Source organism: Conger conger, chromosome 6 (assembly GCF_963514075.1).
Source record: "Conger conger chromosome 6, fConCon1.1, whole genome shotgun sequence".
Classification (NCBI taxonomy): Eukaryota; Metazoa; Chordata; class Actinopteri; order Anguilliformes; family Congridae; genus Conger; species Conger conger.
The window spans coordinates 8362817-8382217 of NC_083765.1; the positions used below are offsets into that span (position 1 = coordinate 8362817).

General features: G+C 39.6%; 1 protein-coding gene across 1 annotated transcript in view; it reads right to left on the reverse strand.

Annotated features, from left to right (window-relative positions):
- Positions 1-250: 250 nt before the first annotated feature.
- LOC133130798 (Kv channel-interacting protein 4-like) overlaps positions 251-19401 on the reverse strand; it is a 59909-nt gene continuing 40758 nt past the window's right edge. The window contains exons 2-8 of the mRNA XM_061245643.1: positions 8809-8933; positions 7487-7556; positions 6165-6235; positions 2667-2774; positions 2248-2352; positions 1861-1923; positions 251-1525 (exon numbers count right to left, since the gene is read on the reverse strand). Of these exons, the coding sequence (XP_061101627.1) occupies positions 1478-1525; positions 1861-1923; positions 2248-2352; positions 2667-2774; positions 6165-6235; positions 7487-7556; positions 8809-8933 (590 nt within the window). The 3' untranslated portion in view covers positions 251-1477. The remainder of the gene's footprint in view (positions 1526-1860; positions 1924-2247; positions 2353-2666; positions 2775-6164; positions 6236-7486; positions 7557-8808; positions 8934-19401) is intronic.

Sequence of the window (19401 nt, forward strand, 5' to 3'; positions counted from 1 at the left end):
CTGCATGTAATTATCCCAGTGGTGTTTTGTACAATAACCCTACTTGCCCTTCTAAATATAATATTTACTGTGAGAATGCATTTAAATGTATCTAGCTGCACTATATAGACACTAGCTCTGGTGATGATAATGTCTGACAAGACAGACCGAGCAAGACCGTAATATATTATTATAAAGACATAATATTATCAAGAAATAATAAAAATGAATCTATGCCTGAGAATGCATATATTCCATCACACAACAAATGTGAGTTTTTAAAATAATTTTAATGATTGCTTTACAAGACAATAAAAAACATGTACCTTGTCCTCTGTGTCACATCCCAGAAATAACACTGCATTTATTTATATTTATCCTGCATGTGTAGTCCAGTTTTGCTTACCATGCAGCAGATAGCAGTGAAAACAATGGATGAAAGCACTTAATAAAGCAATACGTATGAATAACTTGCGTCCAGTTCTAGAATAGAAACATTTAGAAAATGTAATCGCCTTCAGTAGTATGCTAGGATTTCATGTTACGTCTGCATTTGAGGTAAATACTACTGCATCAGTGTGCTTCTATTTAAACCTACACTCCGATATCTGCCAAGACTTTAAACAGGAAGTACATACAATCTATGATAGGACATTGGACCACGCTTACATCACATACACAACCTTTAGCATTAGAAAATTCAGTATTATAAAGTATTTATAGAGCAGTATAGAATGTTATTTTATGTGATTCATATTTTCCATAAGTTGCTCTGCATAAGGTAATAAAGCACTGCCATTGCTCATGAAATATCAAGTACAGTATGCTAAATTTAATGAAGAACTGTGCTATGCTTTTTGACTTGAAGACTTGAGTAGCATGTAGCTACCTAATTTGATTGGCAAATAATCATAAACTGTCATCCAACTCACTCATACATCATAAAATATCACTTACATTTGTTTTGTTTATACACTTGTCTAACACAGTTATCTTTCAGGGAAGGTTGCTCTTGATTGACAGAAGATTAAAAGATGTGGAGATGTGTCCCTCTTGGAAACTTCCAAAGGAACAATAAAGATGACAGCTCAATCGAATGCTATAACTCTGCTTCGTTATAAAGGTCTGGCCATAATACTGCTGTTTAATGCAGCCAGTCAAAGATTTTCAGTAACAGAAGAAAATAAGGTGGAGTTGGCTGGGTTACTGGATCAATAGTCAATCCTAAAAATTATATGAGAATATTTCTTGTTTCTATTCATATTTAAAAATGCTAGAATACCAAATACGCCCTCCTCAAATTTCCAAAATGAATCTTACCATTCAAAAATATACAGCATATTGTAAAATGTGAGCACAGTCAAATGAGCACAGTTTGCATAAAACACTAAGAAATGTGCCGCAACGCGTAACGCTATCTTTCAATACTGTGTTGAACATCCTGGGAAGTACTGGGTATGTTGAAGGATGAGAACGGGGACTCCGTATTAGGTTCCAGTTATAGGACGTTCTCAAACAGCTGCATGGACCTCATTATATTTTCATCCTACAGGGGGGCAACAACAAAAAAGCACAGTAGCCTGAATCACTGTCAAAAGAGGACAGCTGATTAGTCATACAAAGCCAGCAGAAATGTCTCAAAGTGTGTCACAAACAAGGTGCAAAGGAGGAACCGGTTTGAAATGACCCTCTTGTGTAGACACGTTCCTTTGTCGGTGTCAGTACAGCCTGTTTCGGTTTGTCTATGCATTCAATACTGCCCTAAAGCAGTATCGTCACAACACGTAGTGCTCCATGGTAAACACACGCTGGCCTGTTAGAACTGTACCCACTAAAAGAGTTCATTTGCACTTGAGCCAGAAGAATGACAAAAGTACTCACTTTTTGGCAGCAGTCAATGAACTCATCTATGGTTACCACACCATCCTGATTTTTGTCCATTTTCTAGTGAGCAGGTAATGGGAAAGAATTAAGAAAAATGCAATTAGTATAGTAAATACACTACCCGTTTTTTTCTGTTGGCACAAAGTTCAGAGGCGCGGCTGAAATTCAAGGTAAAAACAGGTTGTGTAAGATTTTGTTCTCTTCCTAATTGTCAATGACCTGATTTAATTTAATAACTGCTCATGGGAAAGATTAAAGTACACTGACACTAAAGAGGGTAAAAGGGTGGATTTATGACTGTTCACCACACCCGCATTTTTAGATCTGCCAACAAATAAACTGCTATAGCAGCCTGCATGTCAGACGCCTGTGTAGCGGTATTACTTGGAAGAACAGTTCCACGTGCTGTTTGGGGGCTTCTTCCTTCAGCATCGGGTATGTACATCTCCCCATCATGTCATAAATGGCTCTCATGATGTCCAGCATTTCCTGAAAGAAACCCCCCCCCCAAAAAACCTGGTTTGTAACTCACTCAATCACTCACACGCTCACGTTTAGCAGGCTGAAGATTCTCCACAAGGGAGAGCTATTAGCATTCAAGTAGCGACATAAGAGTGGGGCTTTGCATCAATGACACTGTGCGTACATTCTATTGTTAAGATTAGACAAAGTAAGTTACCGTTCCAAAAGCAAAAAATAAAAAGCAAAAAGTAAGTAAAAGTAAGTAAATTGTCTTTCATGTTAAAGGTACACATAAGGGATTGGTACATTTTGGCAAGTATTTTTTGCAAATGTCTCCATACCTCTTTAGTTATATATCCATCTTTGTTTATGTCATACAGATTGAAGGCCCAGTTCAGCTTCTCCTGCACCGAGCCCCTTAGCAAGATGGAGAGGCCCATGACAAAGTCCTGCAACCATGACAAGCATCAGCTGAGACTGTAAGTTCTTTTTGAACACCAATTTATTTCACAGACACTACTACAGTTGACATAATGCATGTACAAGAGGGTAGGACAATATTTATAACCACATTTGCAACATTCATGGTGTTCATGACCGTGTTAAAACACTACTGTGACAGCAATGTACTGCCACAAGTTCTATGGTTCTGCTTCAACAAAAACTGCTCAATAAAGTTTAGTTGAGTTGTTCAATTCTGATCTTAGCACTGTCCAACATCAATCTGCTCCTTGTACTTGAAGAGAAAGGCATTTTAATTGAAGGTGTGTTTGTATGAGCAATGAGACTCAGTATAGTCACACTATTTGAACAAGTTTGTTCAGCCATTTCAGTAAAGGTTGCTTCCTCAGTTATACATTATTGCCCATAAACATTCATTGATAGAACATGTCATTATTCTTGAGGCAAGTATTTGAATTCAATTTTGTAATTTTTCAGGGATCAAACCTGATCTCAATCATTGGTTCTACAAGCCAATGACCCAATTACCTATGGATTATGGATTCAAATGCTCATCACTGATTTAAAATGTTACCTGACTTATGTCAAAATAGATCCAATTATGTCATAATAGCTGCCCTGAACAATTACACTTATAACCAGACAATATCAGATACAGGATTATCTTTGAAGAGAAGATCTTTTACCATTGAAGAGAATGTGTGTATTTCCCCTTGTGTGTGTGTATTTATGTGTGTGTGTGTGTGTGTGTGTCTGTCTGTGTGTGTGTCTGTGTGCACTCTCTCCTCCATATCCAGTATCAGTATCTTGCTATCCAGAACTTTAACTACAACCAGAATAACTAGTACAGTCTCTCACTGCATTTCTTGGAGAAGAATCGAAGTAAAATGCACAACTGCATCAGCTCCATTGTTATTGTCTTGGCTTTGAGATGTGAAAACATTGTTCTGCTTCATTGCCATGGGTACAGCTGGGATACAGCTGGCAGAATCCCTGAGGAAATGTGACAAAAACTGTAGCCGTGGCACTTTGGTTCCAGGTATGAGTTCCTGGGCTTATGTCCCTAGGCTTTTGGCCTACAGTGGAAAGGCAGCCTGGGATATGCCATTTGGGCAGTATCAACAGGTGAAACAATCTTTATCTTTGTCAGTGATATTTTTAATCAAGCTTAAGTTGCTCCTTAGTGGCGTACTTTCGCCTGCGACGGTCAGCAAGTGGGGTGGATACATTTCAAAATGCCTTTTCAGGCCTTCACTGCTGCCACCTTCAAATCTTTGTTTTGGGAGGTTTCTGTCTTCAATCTCCCATTCAGCGAGTGAATTGTATGCTCAATTTGATTTAAATCAGGTGACTGACTTGGCCATTCCAAAACCTTCCACTTTTTCCAATTGCTGAATGCTTTGGTTGTGTAGGCACTAGGCAGCATGTTTGGGGTTTGGGCGTAGTATTGCTGCAGTAAGAGGTGCTGGCCATCCGACTGCTTCCATCCTCTGTTAAATTATCAATAAAGACAAGTGATCCTGTTCCAAAAGCAACCATACATGCCCAAGCCATGTCATACACTTCCTCTGCCATATTTCACAGATGAAGGGGGTGTTTTGGACCATGGGCTACTCCTTCCTTTGGCCACACCTTTGCCTTTCTCTCGGTCCATAAAGCATTTTTCCACACCTTCTGGCTTGCTTGCATTTTTTGGTGAATTTTAATCTGGCCTTTCTTTTTTGTTGTTGCTGCTGACGAGAAGTTAGCACCTTGCAGTGGCGCCTCCCCTCTGCTGTTGAAGTCTTTTGTGTATGGTGGCTTTTGATATTTCCACCCCTGCACTCTGGAGAGTGCTGGTGATGTCACCGTCTGTTGTTTTAGAGTTTTTCTTTGTAGCTCTTAGGTGTCAACCAGTAGTTTCTTTCATAATGCTGCATGTCTGCTGACTCCAAATTCAATCTCCACAGATGAAAACAAAAGCTAATTCTCTTACTCATTGCTCTTTTATGTGTTAAAAGTCCAAAAGGAAACACCCAAGCAACACCTGTCACTCATCTTTGAACTTGAACTTTGAAAAATGAGGAAACTCAACAGAAAAAGAGCTGATCCCATAAAATGGCAAAACAAATGGACATGTAAATACCATGCAATTAAAGCTGATTGCCCATTGATTACAAATACAAATGGTGTAAGTATATAGCAAAAAATGTTTTACTGTTACCATACTTTTGGCAGGCGCTTCATGTTTTTGAACCACAAATCTAATGCTCAACGGGAAATGTATTTTATTGTATTTTCAAAATACAAAATACAGAATTTTATTTTGATAAATCTTTTGGTTGCAGTATTTTGTAGTTTATTTTGATCCATTTGGGGTATTTTTTATTTTGTATCAAAATACATTTTGATGTATTTTTTCCCATTCCTGTCCATATCATTGTCATGATCAAAGATATGATCAATAACCTCATAGACAGTGAATATGTTGCACATGTTGGAATAGACAGATGCTGCTGCAGAATGAAATTTATGAGAACTCAAACAAGCCTTATTGAGAGATCCCAATGTAGTGAGAAATCTGTGAACTGTTGTTCATGCCACATCCCCACAGGATGATACTATGCTATTGTTTCAGTCAAATTTGATCCACAGAACTACACACAACTTTTCAGTTCTGCATGCCATACTATCAACAGCCAATATTCTCTGCCCGGTCAAATTTGACCAGATGTAACCATTTTTTAGAGACCTTCAGAATTCACCAAATGGTGATCAGTGCTTTTGTTGTGTTTATGTAGCAGTTTTTGAGGATATCACGAAGCCTTGTTCCAATACAAAAAATGACACCGATCAGCTACGACATTAAAACCACCTGCTTAAACCAGTATTTTCATTATTCAAAATGCTTTAAACTGCATAAACCTGTCTATAAACACTTAATATTTAATTATATGATATGTGTACATATATACGCAGATAATCAAAAATGAATTGTACTAAAAATTTTTCACATTTTAAATGAAAATGGAAATTGCTCATTGGGAGGGGGGGTGCATTGCTTTGTTATCGAAATGTCTTGGTACGTACTGGTGTTCATGATCACGTCTATCTTACCAGGTGCTCCAGGACCTGTAGAATTTTTCATATTTAAAAAAAATAAAGACCACCCACCATATTTGAAAATGCATGGGATATATTCCTACCACATGCAGTACCATGCAATTCAAATGGAGAGAAGCCACACATTTTCTTTTTAAAGTAGAGATACTTTAGTAGCATATTTCTCAAAATAATGTTTGTAAATAGAAACTGTAGTACAAGCCAGACACCCATATAATATTTCATTGACATCATGAACAATTGTGTCAAATGTACATGCAAAAGTAGATACTTACTTCAAAACTCAGAGATCCATTGTGATCTGTATCAAATGCATTGAACAAAAAATGTGCATACCTCGATGCATCTGAAACGATACATGAAAAAGTGTCAGTTAGATTGTTTATCAGGGATCAGTTCAAATCTGACACAAAACATCTAGGCACAACAATTACCCTTCTAAAACCAGTAAATTCACAGACCCTTTTTGCCATTTGGGGTACACTGAATTGGCTCTTGGTGTAAATCTTTTTACTCATTCAATCAAGACCACCCTCTAAGGTCCTAAGGTGTGCTGTTTATTGCTGGCCGAAAAACAGACTGCCGTCATTCGAATGTGAGTGCGTGTGTGTGTGTGGGGGTGTGTGTATGTGTGTATGTGCACATGAATAAAAGCGCTTGATCACAGATGTCCATCTCTGTGTACTGGAACAGATAACAGCGTTTTAATAGAGGCGACTATAGGGCAAATGACAAGCGATACAAAGTCCTGCAACACGCGACTGTCATTACCTTTAATGCCACCCAAATCAAACCGAGCATAAAGACACACGTCAGTGGGCATCCATCACAACTGACATGTAATCATTTTTGTCCTCAGCGTTCAATTTTTGCCAAAGACAGGCAAATTTTGAGAAGCTCTAAAGTGGAGGACAATTGTCGGCAACGGAACACCAATTTACCATAGTGCATTTTATAGTGGCTTTGCAGGGCTTTGATTGCTTTGGGGCTCCCGTCTTGCCTGAGTCAATTGCAAAAAAGAATTTCAAGATAATAACCTTGAAGAGTTTTGCCCGGACAGTGCGTGAAGCCACCACAAGGGAGGTAGGACTTACAGTACGCACACCAAAAAAAGTAAAGTTTAAACATCATTTTCCCTGCCGTCTTAAAAATCATGAATAAACTCCACTTGCAAATAACCTTTGTTTCCACTCTTAAAACAAGTTTTAATTGTTTCAATATTGTGTCAATAGAAGTTACTCTAACTAATGATAATTTGTTGTTTAACTTCATTCTCAGATTAATTAGTCTGATTTAGGAAGAATGATTCAACATCGGGTGATGGGGGGGTTTACAAGCCGAGAAACTAATTGTGGTGGGCCTTGGGCTGTGAACTAACCACACCATAGAGAGAGCCCTCATTTCATAAAGCATTCAATTTAAAGGCAGTTCCACAGGGATGGCTCACACAACAAAAGTGCTCAGACAACACTGGCACTGTTAAACCAGTGGTACCCTGCAGTGATGTGGATTTATTACTAAAGGAAGCAGAAACGTGGCGTTACGTTCCGACACCATACGAGGAAGAATAGCATTGTAATGATATTGCGTAGCCTACCTCCCTGGGGGAAGAACTGGGCATAGATGCTTTTAAAAGTCTCCTCATTAACAATCCCACTTGGACATTCCTGTAAAAAGTACAAAAGAGTACATCTGAGCCAGGCCAGTCGCTTCTCCATAATAGGCAAACAAGACAAATGCAATTGAATCACCAAACTTCCTTAATTGTTATCTTCAGAGGAAGGAATTTATTACATTTGGAAATAACATTCTCGGTACAACTGTTGATAGTTGCAACTAATATAAACTTATTTATTGCCAAATGTATTGATACTTTTTATTTTTAACAGTCACCTTGGATTAAACAATTAAGTGCATTTGAGGAAATAAATCTGTGAGGAAACTCAACAACATTAATTGTTAATGCCCTCAAGACAAAACAGTACTATATAGTTACTGCAGCACTTCGAGAAGAGCTCCACTTTTAATAAGAAAATTAAGTCTCAATACAAAGTGCCTTCAAGTGAAACCCCATTAACTACTGGAACTGCATAACAATGCCTTGTCTGTTAAATAAAATATGATTAATTGTCAGAGCAAAATCTCAGCACGTCCTATTTGAGTTCATTATAGCCACTGTAATCAGCATTTTAACCACCCAGAAGATGCTGTCTGGGGTGTTGTGATGGCTTGTGTTTCCCTCATCATATTCAGGAAGGTCCCTCTAACTAAAACTATCATTACTTTACCCAGGTCCATAGCTGAAACGCAGCCAGAGGCAGTGAGAATTCAGCCGGAGGGCAGGTAGAGAAGAGAGAATATGAAAGGTCACATCCTCTATCAGCTTTAATGGCACCAGCCTCACTAGGACCTGGGGCACAGAGAATGGAGGTCACCCTTGTCTGCACACCTGGCTCTTCTGTGCACTGCTTTCTGACGTGGCTGAAGAACGCATCACAGCAGAGAGTTTCCCGCCTCAGTCAGCGAGGACAAAATGGCGGAATTCCTCAATGAAATTATAATCTAAATGGATGTGCTGTATAGCACTGTACACCCGTTTTATACCGAGAAGGCAATACATAAAAGGGATAGTTCAATGTAGTTATTGAGTTATTTAATCTAGCATTTCAGTTGTAGTGTGTTATTTATGTATTTATTTATTTCTCTTTATTTATTTATTTCTCTTTTTTATTGGCCCAGAACATTTTTGTATAGCGATGAAGGCTATGTTTGAAGGTATTTAACATACCTTCAAAGCAGCTTGATTGTCCCTAACCAGCAATTGTGAAGCCAGTTCAAACATATTTACAATCTGAAAGCGAAAATATCCCTCTAAGGGGGGCAAACAGTAGCAGGGTTTTCGCGGTCGGTGGCACTCACATTCTTGAAGCCCCTGTAGAGGATCTGAAGTTCCTTCTTTGTAAACTTGGTCTCTGCCTCCAAGTGTTCCAGCGCCTCAGGGCGGTGGCGTACCATGGACTGCTCGAGTTCATCATCGACACTGTCTGCAAAGCAGAACCAAGCAGGAGAGCCATGAAGCCACAGTGATGCATCTGTCTTTCTCTTTTTGCCCCTAAAATCTGGCCCTTCAGCAGATAGACGCTAACTGAAACACCGACTCCTCTGTGTAACTCATCTATGCTGTCCACAACAAAGATCCAAGCAGGTGAAGAGGTTAGATGACATTACATTAAAACACCTTTCAGACACTCTTATCCGGAGCGACATACAGAAGTGGAGAACATCGAGCATAGATTCTCTCAAGAATACAAAGTTACAATATCGCCAGCCGATTGATAAGCAATTCATGTAATGTTAAAGGGATGTTACAAAATGTAATGACATTTCTGTCTGCTTGTTTTCCTTTTCATGATCAGGCCCTTTAGCATAGAGACAGACATTAGTTAAACACAAATATCTTCCACAATATCTTCTCAGGAGGCCACAAATAATCAGCCCAGCTTACTCACACAAGGATCACTTGCAAAGAAAATCCAGTTGACTAAGATAGTTGGCCATCTTGGTTAACAAAGTTCCAAAGACAGCAAAATGATTCAGGCAAAGTGTTTAACAAGTGACTCTAAATTCAGGAACGCAAAGTCCGAATTCTGATGAAAGCCTTGTTAGTGCACTATGGTGGTCCAACAATAGCAGAAACTAGAGCTTCCATCCAATCAATCATCGGGATCCACGGATAGAGGTCCATGAGTCAGTCCCTCTCCATGTCACTGATTTGTCACTCAATGGGAATGAAAACTGATGGCTTGTGACCTTGACATACTGAAGGCAGATGGGTGATCATTGTCTAAAACAATCACTGAATACACAAGAAGTATGCATTTAACCACCTCTATTTCAGGGTCTTTGAACTCTCCCTTTGTGACACACCATTAGTGTCAGTATAATGTGATGATCATCTCTGGTTTTGAGTGAGTCATACAGTACATTACAAAAGACATGAGGATCAGACATAGACATTGTTCTATTATGTAGTTGTCATTTATTTTAATACCAAAACCTCACTGGGGACATGGGTTGATTATAAGCCACAGAGTATCTGTTTCTGAAAGGTCTTTGTAGCTAAGGGAAGGCTAATATAATTTCTCGGGTTGTCATGGCTCTTGACCAATGATAATTAATCACAAGAAAACAGTTTTAAGTGCAATGCTTGCATTTTCTGAAAGGCTCAAAAGACAGGAAATTAATTTAATCAGCCCTAACACTAACATCAACCTGCTCTCCATCAAGGCTTATCAGCACAGGTCTTTGACAACATGCCACAGCCATGTATATAGTTTATATTCGGTTTGTGCAGCACAATACTTTTTTTGCATTTATACCCATAGCATTAACATGGAACTATAGGCTATTATTATTTTGAGGTCAAATTCAAACTCAACAGCCATGAAATTATAAAAAGCCCACATATCCCAGAATGAAAGATTGCCAACAGAATGAAGGGTCTTGTGTCAGGATCAGTTGGATTCAATTTACTTTTGCTCACAAAAGGTCTTGATTTTTAATTAATTGTTTTTAGAGGTAGCCGCAACATTGTGAAAGTTTTACGTTTACAGGTACACTTGTCATTCTTGTTTACCTAGGCTAGCTAGCCTGATATTAGAAGGTGCATGAGTATAGTTTTTTATAAGGCAATAGAACCCAGGGAATATTCTCGGTTGGATGTGTCAGGTATCTATAAGTCTGCATTTTAAGCACTTTATCTGTGATTTACAACAAACCTTTCCTGTCCCTCTTGAGTTAATATTTAGTTGTAGAGTCATGTTCCATTTTTGGAAGAGAAATTAAAATCACCAAGCTTGGATGACTAGTTCTGAGAGAGGAATAAGGCAGCAACAGTCAAATAACTTCTACACTGGTTCTGTGATACACGTTCTGTGGATAGTAGCTCAGCATAAATGCACACATTCATGCACACACACACACACACACACACACACTACTTCAATGATCCCAAACATGTTTCACCATCAGGCCCTCATCATCAACCAACCAGATGAGGGCCTTATATACATATCCAGACCCATTACATCAAGGAACAGTTCCATTAGCATTAGCCACATCACACTGCCATGTCCTGCAATGACAGAGAAGCACACTGGCATATTTGGGGTCAGCACCTGTAATAATGTCACAGAACACAGATGCAAAACCCCTCGCAGCTAGTGATAAGAGACACAGCCATTAAAAAGTGAAAGTCATGAAAACCAGCTTTTTACAGCAAATGTAGTCAGATGGTGCTATCATCGAATGTCAGTCAAAATGCATGAAGCGTTTCCTTTTTCCGAAATTAAACTCAAAACCATCATAAAAAAACACAAGTTTTGCCAATGGACTTATTTAACTTTTTTTTATACATAATTTTATACCCATTTCTGTTCTTATAAAGTGTGTTAACTATGTTTTGTATGGTGGTCAAGTGTGTGTGTGTTTGTGTGTGTGTGTGTGTGGATTTTTTAAATGCAGCACACAAAATTCCCATTTGGAACAATAAAGCTATCTACCTCCATCAATAGATGGTCATTACTCAAACCAGCGGGCCCCTTAACTGTCATAAAAAAAGTTGTTATTTGGTAGATTGCCAGTTTGTCACTTGTCTCCATCATTGAGTTGCTGGGTGATGCAATGCACTGCAACACATTAAAGGTTGTAGTCTATTGGGTCTTCTGAGAAAAATAAGCCTACTGAGAAAATATGAGTTATTTATGGTCATTGATTACTGACCCCTGACAATATCCACTCTCTTTTTGATATGTCTCTGTTCGAGGCAGCTACTGAAGCATTCTTTTTGTTCATACTTTTCTCTCATTTCACATTAATGAGGGCACTGATCTCAAAATACACTTTATTAGGAAGTGAACACCTGTACACCAGGTTGTTAATGCAAATACTTAATCAGCCAATCATGTGGCATCAACTAAATGCATAAAAGCATCGAGACATGGTCAAGAGGTTCAGCTGTTTTTCAAACCAAAATTTCTAAATGGGGAAGAAATGTGATCTAAGTGACTTTGACTGTGGAATGAGAATTATTGGTGCCAGACAAGGTGGTTTGAGTGTCTCAGAAACTGCTAATCTCCCGCGATGTTCACATAAACAGTCTTTAGAGTTTGAAGAGAATGGTGTAAAAAAACAAAAAACATCCAGTGAGCAGCAGTTCTGTGGGCAAAACGCGTTGTTAATGAGAGAGGTCCGAAAAGAAGAGCCAGACTGGTCAAAGCTGACAAGAAGGTGACAGTAATGCAAATAACCATGCATTACAACAGTGGTATGCAGAAGAGCATCTCTAAATAACCAAAGAATGTATCCTTCAACTCATCATTTGCTGTAATTCCAACAGACTCTCCAGTTCTGGTTCAAGCCTTGTCTTGAAGCCCTGAGCTCAGGTGCTTTTTTACCCCCTGAAATGAACTCTCAGAAAACTACATAAAAGTGCCTAAAAAGGTACAAACACTTGTCACTGGGGTGACTATAAGTAGTCTGCATAAAATTGTACCCCTAGCCAGCAATACCCATTCATTTGTACCATTTTTGCTTATAAAAGATATGCCTACTTACTTAACAAATATGCCTACTTATTTACCAAATATGATTTTTTTGTACTTTGAGGGTACACAATTGTGATATTTCTTCCTTAAACAACAATCGTACCTCCTCTGTACCTTTTCCCTGAGTGTTTAATCAAGACCAGAGACAGTTTAGTATGCCACGCGAATGGGCATTACACGGGGTGATGGAGACAAGAGCAATCTGTCTAGCGCTATCGCTTGTGTCAATCTGAAGATAGGCTGGAAACGCATTTGCAGGAGAGGCAGGGAACGTGTGCAGCTGTAAATGTGGAATATTTCTGCCTGGATTTTTCTGTGGCAGACTGAGCTCTGACGTTCTCGTCTCACTTCCCAGGTCCGTGAGAGCTCAGAAGCTTTCCCAGCCTCTTTCAGATGCCTGCGTAACAACAAAAAATACTATTTTCTAAGCAACATTGTTCCAAGCAGAACCATAACTTTGGCAATGAACAGTAAGATAATGGTTCTGCTGTTTCTTTGGCTTGAAGTGCTCAGGGCAACTTTTCAATGGCCGCACTGAGGTTTCACTGGATTCTAATACTAGTAGTCTGCTTATTTGCTGGTGAAATTGAATTTAAACAGCTTAAATTTGATAATTTTGCGGTGTTTCTTTATATTTTACTGTGAAGATGCTAGGCTGTGTACAGTATCTCCACACGGATGGGGTAGCAGATGGTAAGCCACATCTAAAAATCACACTGGCCATACTCTTAGACTCCTAGCCTACTTAGCCTAAATTGGCTTTGTAAATATGCAGTTGTGTGGCTAAAAACAGAAAGTACATCCTGCAAACAATATTGCTGCTGGAAGAGATGATGTTGGACCAGTAGGGGGTACTCTTTGCCCTGGTCTTAATATAATCCATTACAGTGATTATGAAATCAGCTGAGATCTTGGCTTGTGATCATCAAAGATCCCATGATACCATTAGACACACTAGTGGTATTAAGCAAGGTTTCCTGGGCAACTTCTCACAAGGCCGATTTACATTTAATTGCAATCATTTACACATTCCGCCCCTCCCTTAATGTTGCAGGCCATCAATGAACAGGAATCAAATAGTTTTTATTTTTCATTAAAATAAGTCTGGGACACAATGTGATGTCTTTTAAAACCAAGCTGAAGTCAAATTTGTTTAAAAGCAAGCCGATTTCTCAGGCTGTTATGATGGTCATTCTGTTGCCTGCAAAATACCAGATCATTGGGACAGATGCTGAACAAAATCTCACTACACTCACTAAAAAAAAGTCAGTACAGTTATTTTTTTCTAGGTCTTGCTGCCGGAAGATATTGACTCTGACAATACTCTTGTGATCCTGGCAGAATGTGCTTTTAAAGAACACGGCAATGTTTCCGGCATTAATAGCAGTTTAAATCTCTATTTCAACAGGGATTTAAAGAAATTAGAAGGTTTGATGCAGTCACCGTGAGGAAACAAATAAATACAACATTTATAACAACAGCAAATTCACTGTTGGCAGAATTTGAATCGATCAGTGCCTTTTTGTTTTACACTTTCTTTATGAATTATTTATGTATTTTCCTGATCACCTAGAGTAACATAACAAATATCAATTACAGAAGAATAAAAATAAGCAAAGCATGATAAAAAAGAACTTTGCATTCATCATAGTACCACAATAACACATCTAGCTGTTCTTCATAATAGCAATATGCAGTATATAGTTCCCCCAAGTCTTTGCATGTTACAGCATGCATCACACTTACTGTGCTGTATATCATATTGTGCACTTTGCTTCACAATGAAACTAAGTGTGTAATAAAGTCCTCCTAGCCATCATACAGTTTAATCTCAGTAATAAAAACGGAGTGCTTCTAAAGACCCTGGGGGTAAGGGTTGACGTAAAACACAAGTTGTCCTTGTGTTGCCCAGGTTCCCTCTCTCCAGCCTTGCAAACTTATTAGAATAAATCTGACAACCTCTGTCTTGCTGATGGCTTTTCTGACAGAGATCGCTATCAAATAATATCCTGTCCTTTTCCTGTGCTATTACCCATTTCACTGCTAGGACACTTTATGGCGGACAGGAGTCTAATCATGTCCCTTCCTAGTCCTGTGAAAGGTTAAGCGATTGTTTGAGACGGTAATATCACTTGCAATTTACATTTTGTTCTTGTATGTTTTATTCATACAACAGGTCCTGAAGCTGGTCTGGGGGAGCAGAACCCTTTTTCTTGGTTTTCAGGTCCCTCCTGGTATTTCTTCCTACTGGGGACTTCTCTCTTCTCTGTTTGAGTTTCTCCTTCTTACATCAATCACTCGTGACACTTGTAACAGTGTCTCTAAAAGTACAATACAAATAAAAGTGAATCAAATTATTTATTGAGAATTCTTGAAACACATATCTGTCTAAAAATATCTTATGTAGGTTAATGACTGCTCTACACTTACTTAAATGCGTGTTCTAGTGTAACCAGACAATGGTTGCATGATTATGTTGCACACATGTCTTTCAGATTAGTTTACCTTCGTTTATCTCATCTTCTCTAGCTTTGACCTGAATTGGATGCACTTCACTGAATTTAACTGACTTCATATTTCTTGATGTTATAAAATTGTACCTGTATTACATGAAGAAGTACCACCACATTAAAACAACAAATTAACTCAGAGGTCAAAGATCATATGCATGGCTTTATGGTGGTCTACTGCCCCTAAGGGAGAGAGAATGCCAATAATGAGCTATAACATTTTCAAAGTTACTGAGATAGATTCTTTTTTTAAATGATCCAGATAAAACAGGTTTTAATTCACTTTGTCCATTAAAGCAAAAGCTGAAGATTTATATTTTAATCCTGGCATTATAACTGGCTGTATTATCAGGCTGATAACTCAATGTTGAGTGACAGCGAGTGATTTATGACCATAATCATTATATTGCTAATTCTGCCAAGTCTATTTCAATCTAATTACAATCTATTTCTTAAAAGAAGAACTTTCAGTATCACTCTTGTCCACATTGCTTATTGGATGGCATACATTATCAGTTAAGTAGCTGATCAATAAATCTGAGAAGGTGAACATTTTCTGTAATGAACAGATAGCTCTCTCGCACAAATACAGCAGGCAATAGACTGCAGTGATGGATGAGAAATGGTGTTGCAATGCAATGCCAAAAATGAAGAAAACTAGAAATAGTCTCTTCGGCAATGGCTGTGAAAATATATCAAGCTATTGTACCCTTATATCCAGATTATATCAGTACATCTGTATATGGAGAGAGTGAAAGAAAGAAAAAAAAGAGATAGGAAGAGAGAGAGATATTCAATATTCACTGTTTAATTTGATAGCTTGTCTTGACAATTTACGGACCCAGCTATTCAGCAGTGTTCAGAATTCACACATTCAGGGCTGCTTCTTGTGTTGATTCAATGTACTAAAGGTGAGCACAGAAGTAAAGTTTAATTTGCGGTAAAAACCACTTATTTCTCCGGAGCGTATTTTGTGCTCAATCACACGCAAGGGTAACAGACAGAGCCGGCGGAGTCTGGCTGCGTTCAGGCGCACCTGGCGGCCCTTACCTTCCGAGAAGGTGATGAGACCCAGCAAGTGGAGAAGCTTGAAGGAGGCGCACACGACCAGCACGATGCCCGCGGTCTGTAGCCCCTCCATCTCCCACGGCGTGCTCAGCGCCCCGCCGCCCCCGCCCCCCCACCCGAAGCTGCGGTTCCCACCGTCCCGCTCCACGGCCACGCCGAAGAGCCCGTCGCCCGCTGAGAAGAAGAAACAAAAGATCGCCCCCGGAAGACGAGGAGACCTCTTCCTCTCCTGCTGGAAAGGAGGGGGGGGCTCTCCGGAGCGCTCGGCCTCACCTGAAGCCCCGCGAAAAGGACGAAAAGAAGCCGAGAGGTCGCAGGGGTCACGGAGGTCGCGCCGGAGACCCTAGCGCACGCGGGTGAAGACGACCACTGCTATGCCTGTGCTGCAACACAGGAGGCGCCAGAGTGAGGGAGGCAGTGAGCTCTGCTGTAGCCCTGTAGTTGAGATTGTGATGAGCTGCTGGGATTGAGACTTTACTCTCACTGTTAGGAGAGAGCGTGCTCTTTCATTGGGGGGGCGGGGGGGGGGAGGCGCGCACACACTTACTCTCTCCTACTCTCTCTCTCTTTCTCTCTCTCTCTCATTCTCTCACACCCAGTCTCTCCATCTCTCTCCCCCCTCTCTCTCAAACACATTATCTCCATGTCTCTCTCTTCCCCCATCTCTCTCAAACACATTCTCTCCATGTCTCTCTCCCCCTCTCACTCAAAATTGAATACACATGCACACACACATGTACATGCACACATAGACATATGGCTCTCAACTACTCTTTCCCCGATGTGTCTTGTACAGGTTCCTTCAGAAACACATGCAGAGCACTCTAACGGCCTCAAACAAAGTTCTGTTTCCTTCACCTCTAGACCTAAAGGCATGAAGCCATTACATTACTGCCATTTTAGAAGACACTTTTACCCGGAACGACTCACATAACCTTGGCATTTTTCAACCTAGTTTGCATTTATACCGCTGGATATTTACTGAAGCAATTCAGGTTAAGCACCTTGCTCAAGGCCAGTGTCCTACCCAGGAATAGAACCAGCAACCTGTAGGCTATACACCCATGATACTACACTGCTGCCTACACTGTCCAAAGCAATATGCAAACGTGCACAGTGGCACATTAACCTTGAGCCAGAGGTCACATATCATGTCTAATGAATGTATCTTACAGTGATTCCTGTGACATATACAGTCAGATCATTTATATTCCGCAGACGTTGCCTAGCTAATACACTTCCCTCAGAAGCGGTCCTGAAATACATGTGCACATTAGTGCTCAGCCAGTACATGAAGTAGGAAAATGGCTAAAATTGAGCTTGGTATTACTTAGAGCAGTGGTAACCAATCCTGTTCCTGCAGGTCATCTTGTTGGTTTTCACTCCAAACCAAGCAAAGCATGCGCAACTGCTAGAGATCTTGTTGAGCTGCTGAACAGTAAGGGTTGAAATGAAAACCTACAGGACGGTACATCTCTATCTATTTTTTGCAAGAAAGTACTATATCTTCCTCGGAATCTGACATCCCAGTCTTGAACATACTGTCCTATTAGCTTTCGAGCCTGTCACAAGCCAGCAAATGAAAGCATTTTCATTAAAGTACTATGAGGTAAAAAGTATTTGCAACACAAGGGAATAATATAATAGTGAGGAGCTGAATACTGACTACACGACTCTTAAATTGGAAATCATCAAATAGTTATTGGAGTTAAATAGAAATTATCTCCCCCTGCTGGAGATAAATGGCAACTACTACAAAAGATTAAAAAAACAAATGCCGGGAACCAAAATAAATTAATGAATCAATTCAGTCCTGGGGCGTTTGTAAATTTCCCAGTACAGACATTAAAGCTCATTTGTGATTTATTTGCACATGTAATATGTACTGTTTCATGCATGACCTGTTTATTTCAGTTCTAATCGAACAAAGACACCATACAGGTAGTAAAATGTATGTAAAAATGCAGAATGAAGATGAGATGTAATCATGATACTGTAGTCCTTCTCCCTCATAAAATACACGTAGCCTAATCAGATTGTATGCATGTCATCTAATAAACATTTAAAAAAAGAAAACCGGACAGTAGGCTACATGGAATTTCCATAAATCTATAAGGATCATTATAGTCCCCTCAATAGCGAATAGTTCTTACTCCTATGACTGCAGTTCAACCCCTTTTCAGGATTTACTGTAATATGCATGTCATGGCGGCATGTGATAACAAGCGGCATTCAACCACGAGAGAAGATCTTCCAGTCCATTTAACATTCGCTACGTTCACTAAAACAGAGATCCGTTCATTGTTTGCACTGCATTGGGCCATTGGGACCCTGTCACATTTATTTCAAGCCACGGTCAGTGAAACTACACTAGCACTTAAGAAAAAAAGAAGCCTGATCAAACTGCAAGCGCGCATGTCTGGTGCTAAACACACCCAGATAAATAAATAGGGGCATCAAGCGCTAAAATGCCTTTAAGGTAAAATGCTCATCGTGAAATCAGCTCTGACGTAGCCTACCTGTGTGCTGCGACAGCAGTTTAGCATTTGCTGGTCCTATTTATTCCTGCTTACGTCTAGCCAGACACAATTACGATTGCAATCTTTTTCTACTGTGTTCGCATATTTCTTAGCATATTTTCATTTCACCGATCGAGGCCTGTAATTTGAGTTGGGATGGATAGAAACAGAGTAAGTAAATAGGGCATACATTTACACTGCATTCAAAATTCATTTTCAGAAGATGCACAACACTGGGAAACTTTGGCTTAAACTACAGGGAAACAGGATTGGCAAGTGCTGCCACTGTGCCTACTGGCCCCTACTGTAATTACACAGGGCGGCAGGACAATAATAACCATTCTTCTTCTTTTTCTTCTGGCTAGGGTATCTATAGCAGCCCCTAGAACCGTATGGTAAAAAGTTTTAAAATTGGGCATGTTGGAGGTACATTTGTGCATGTACATTTTGAGCCATATGCCCGATTTTCAAAAATGAGGTACCGCTGAATTCCTTGGATCAAGCCAAATTCAAGGCACACATTGACGTAAATTTGCGCCATATTGGATTTTCTAAAAAAAAGTTTTAGAAAATTTCACAGGCCACAAACTTTGTCCAATCTTCACCTAATTTGGCACAGACCAAACCTAACCGAAGTTAGCAGTCCTTCACAGCCAATCAAAATTGGCAGAAAAGTAACCAAACAGGAAGTGAGCTCATATCAAGACTCAGTACCCCTTCCTGAGGAAGTGCAAAAAACCAAAAAAAAAGAGTCATTTGTCAAGTCAAGTCGAGTCAAGTCATTTGACCACTGAGGGGCACTGCAATAAG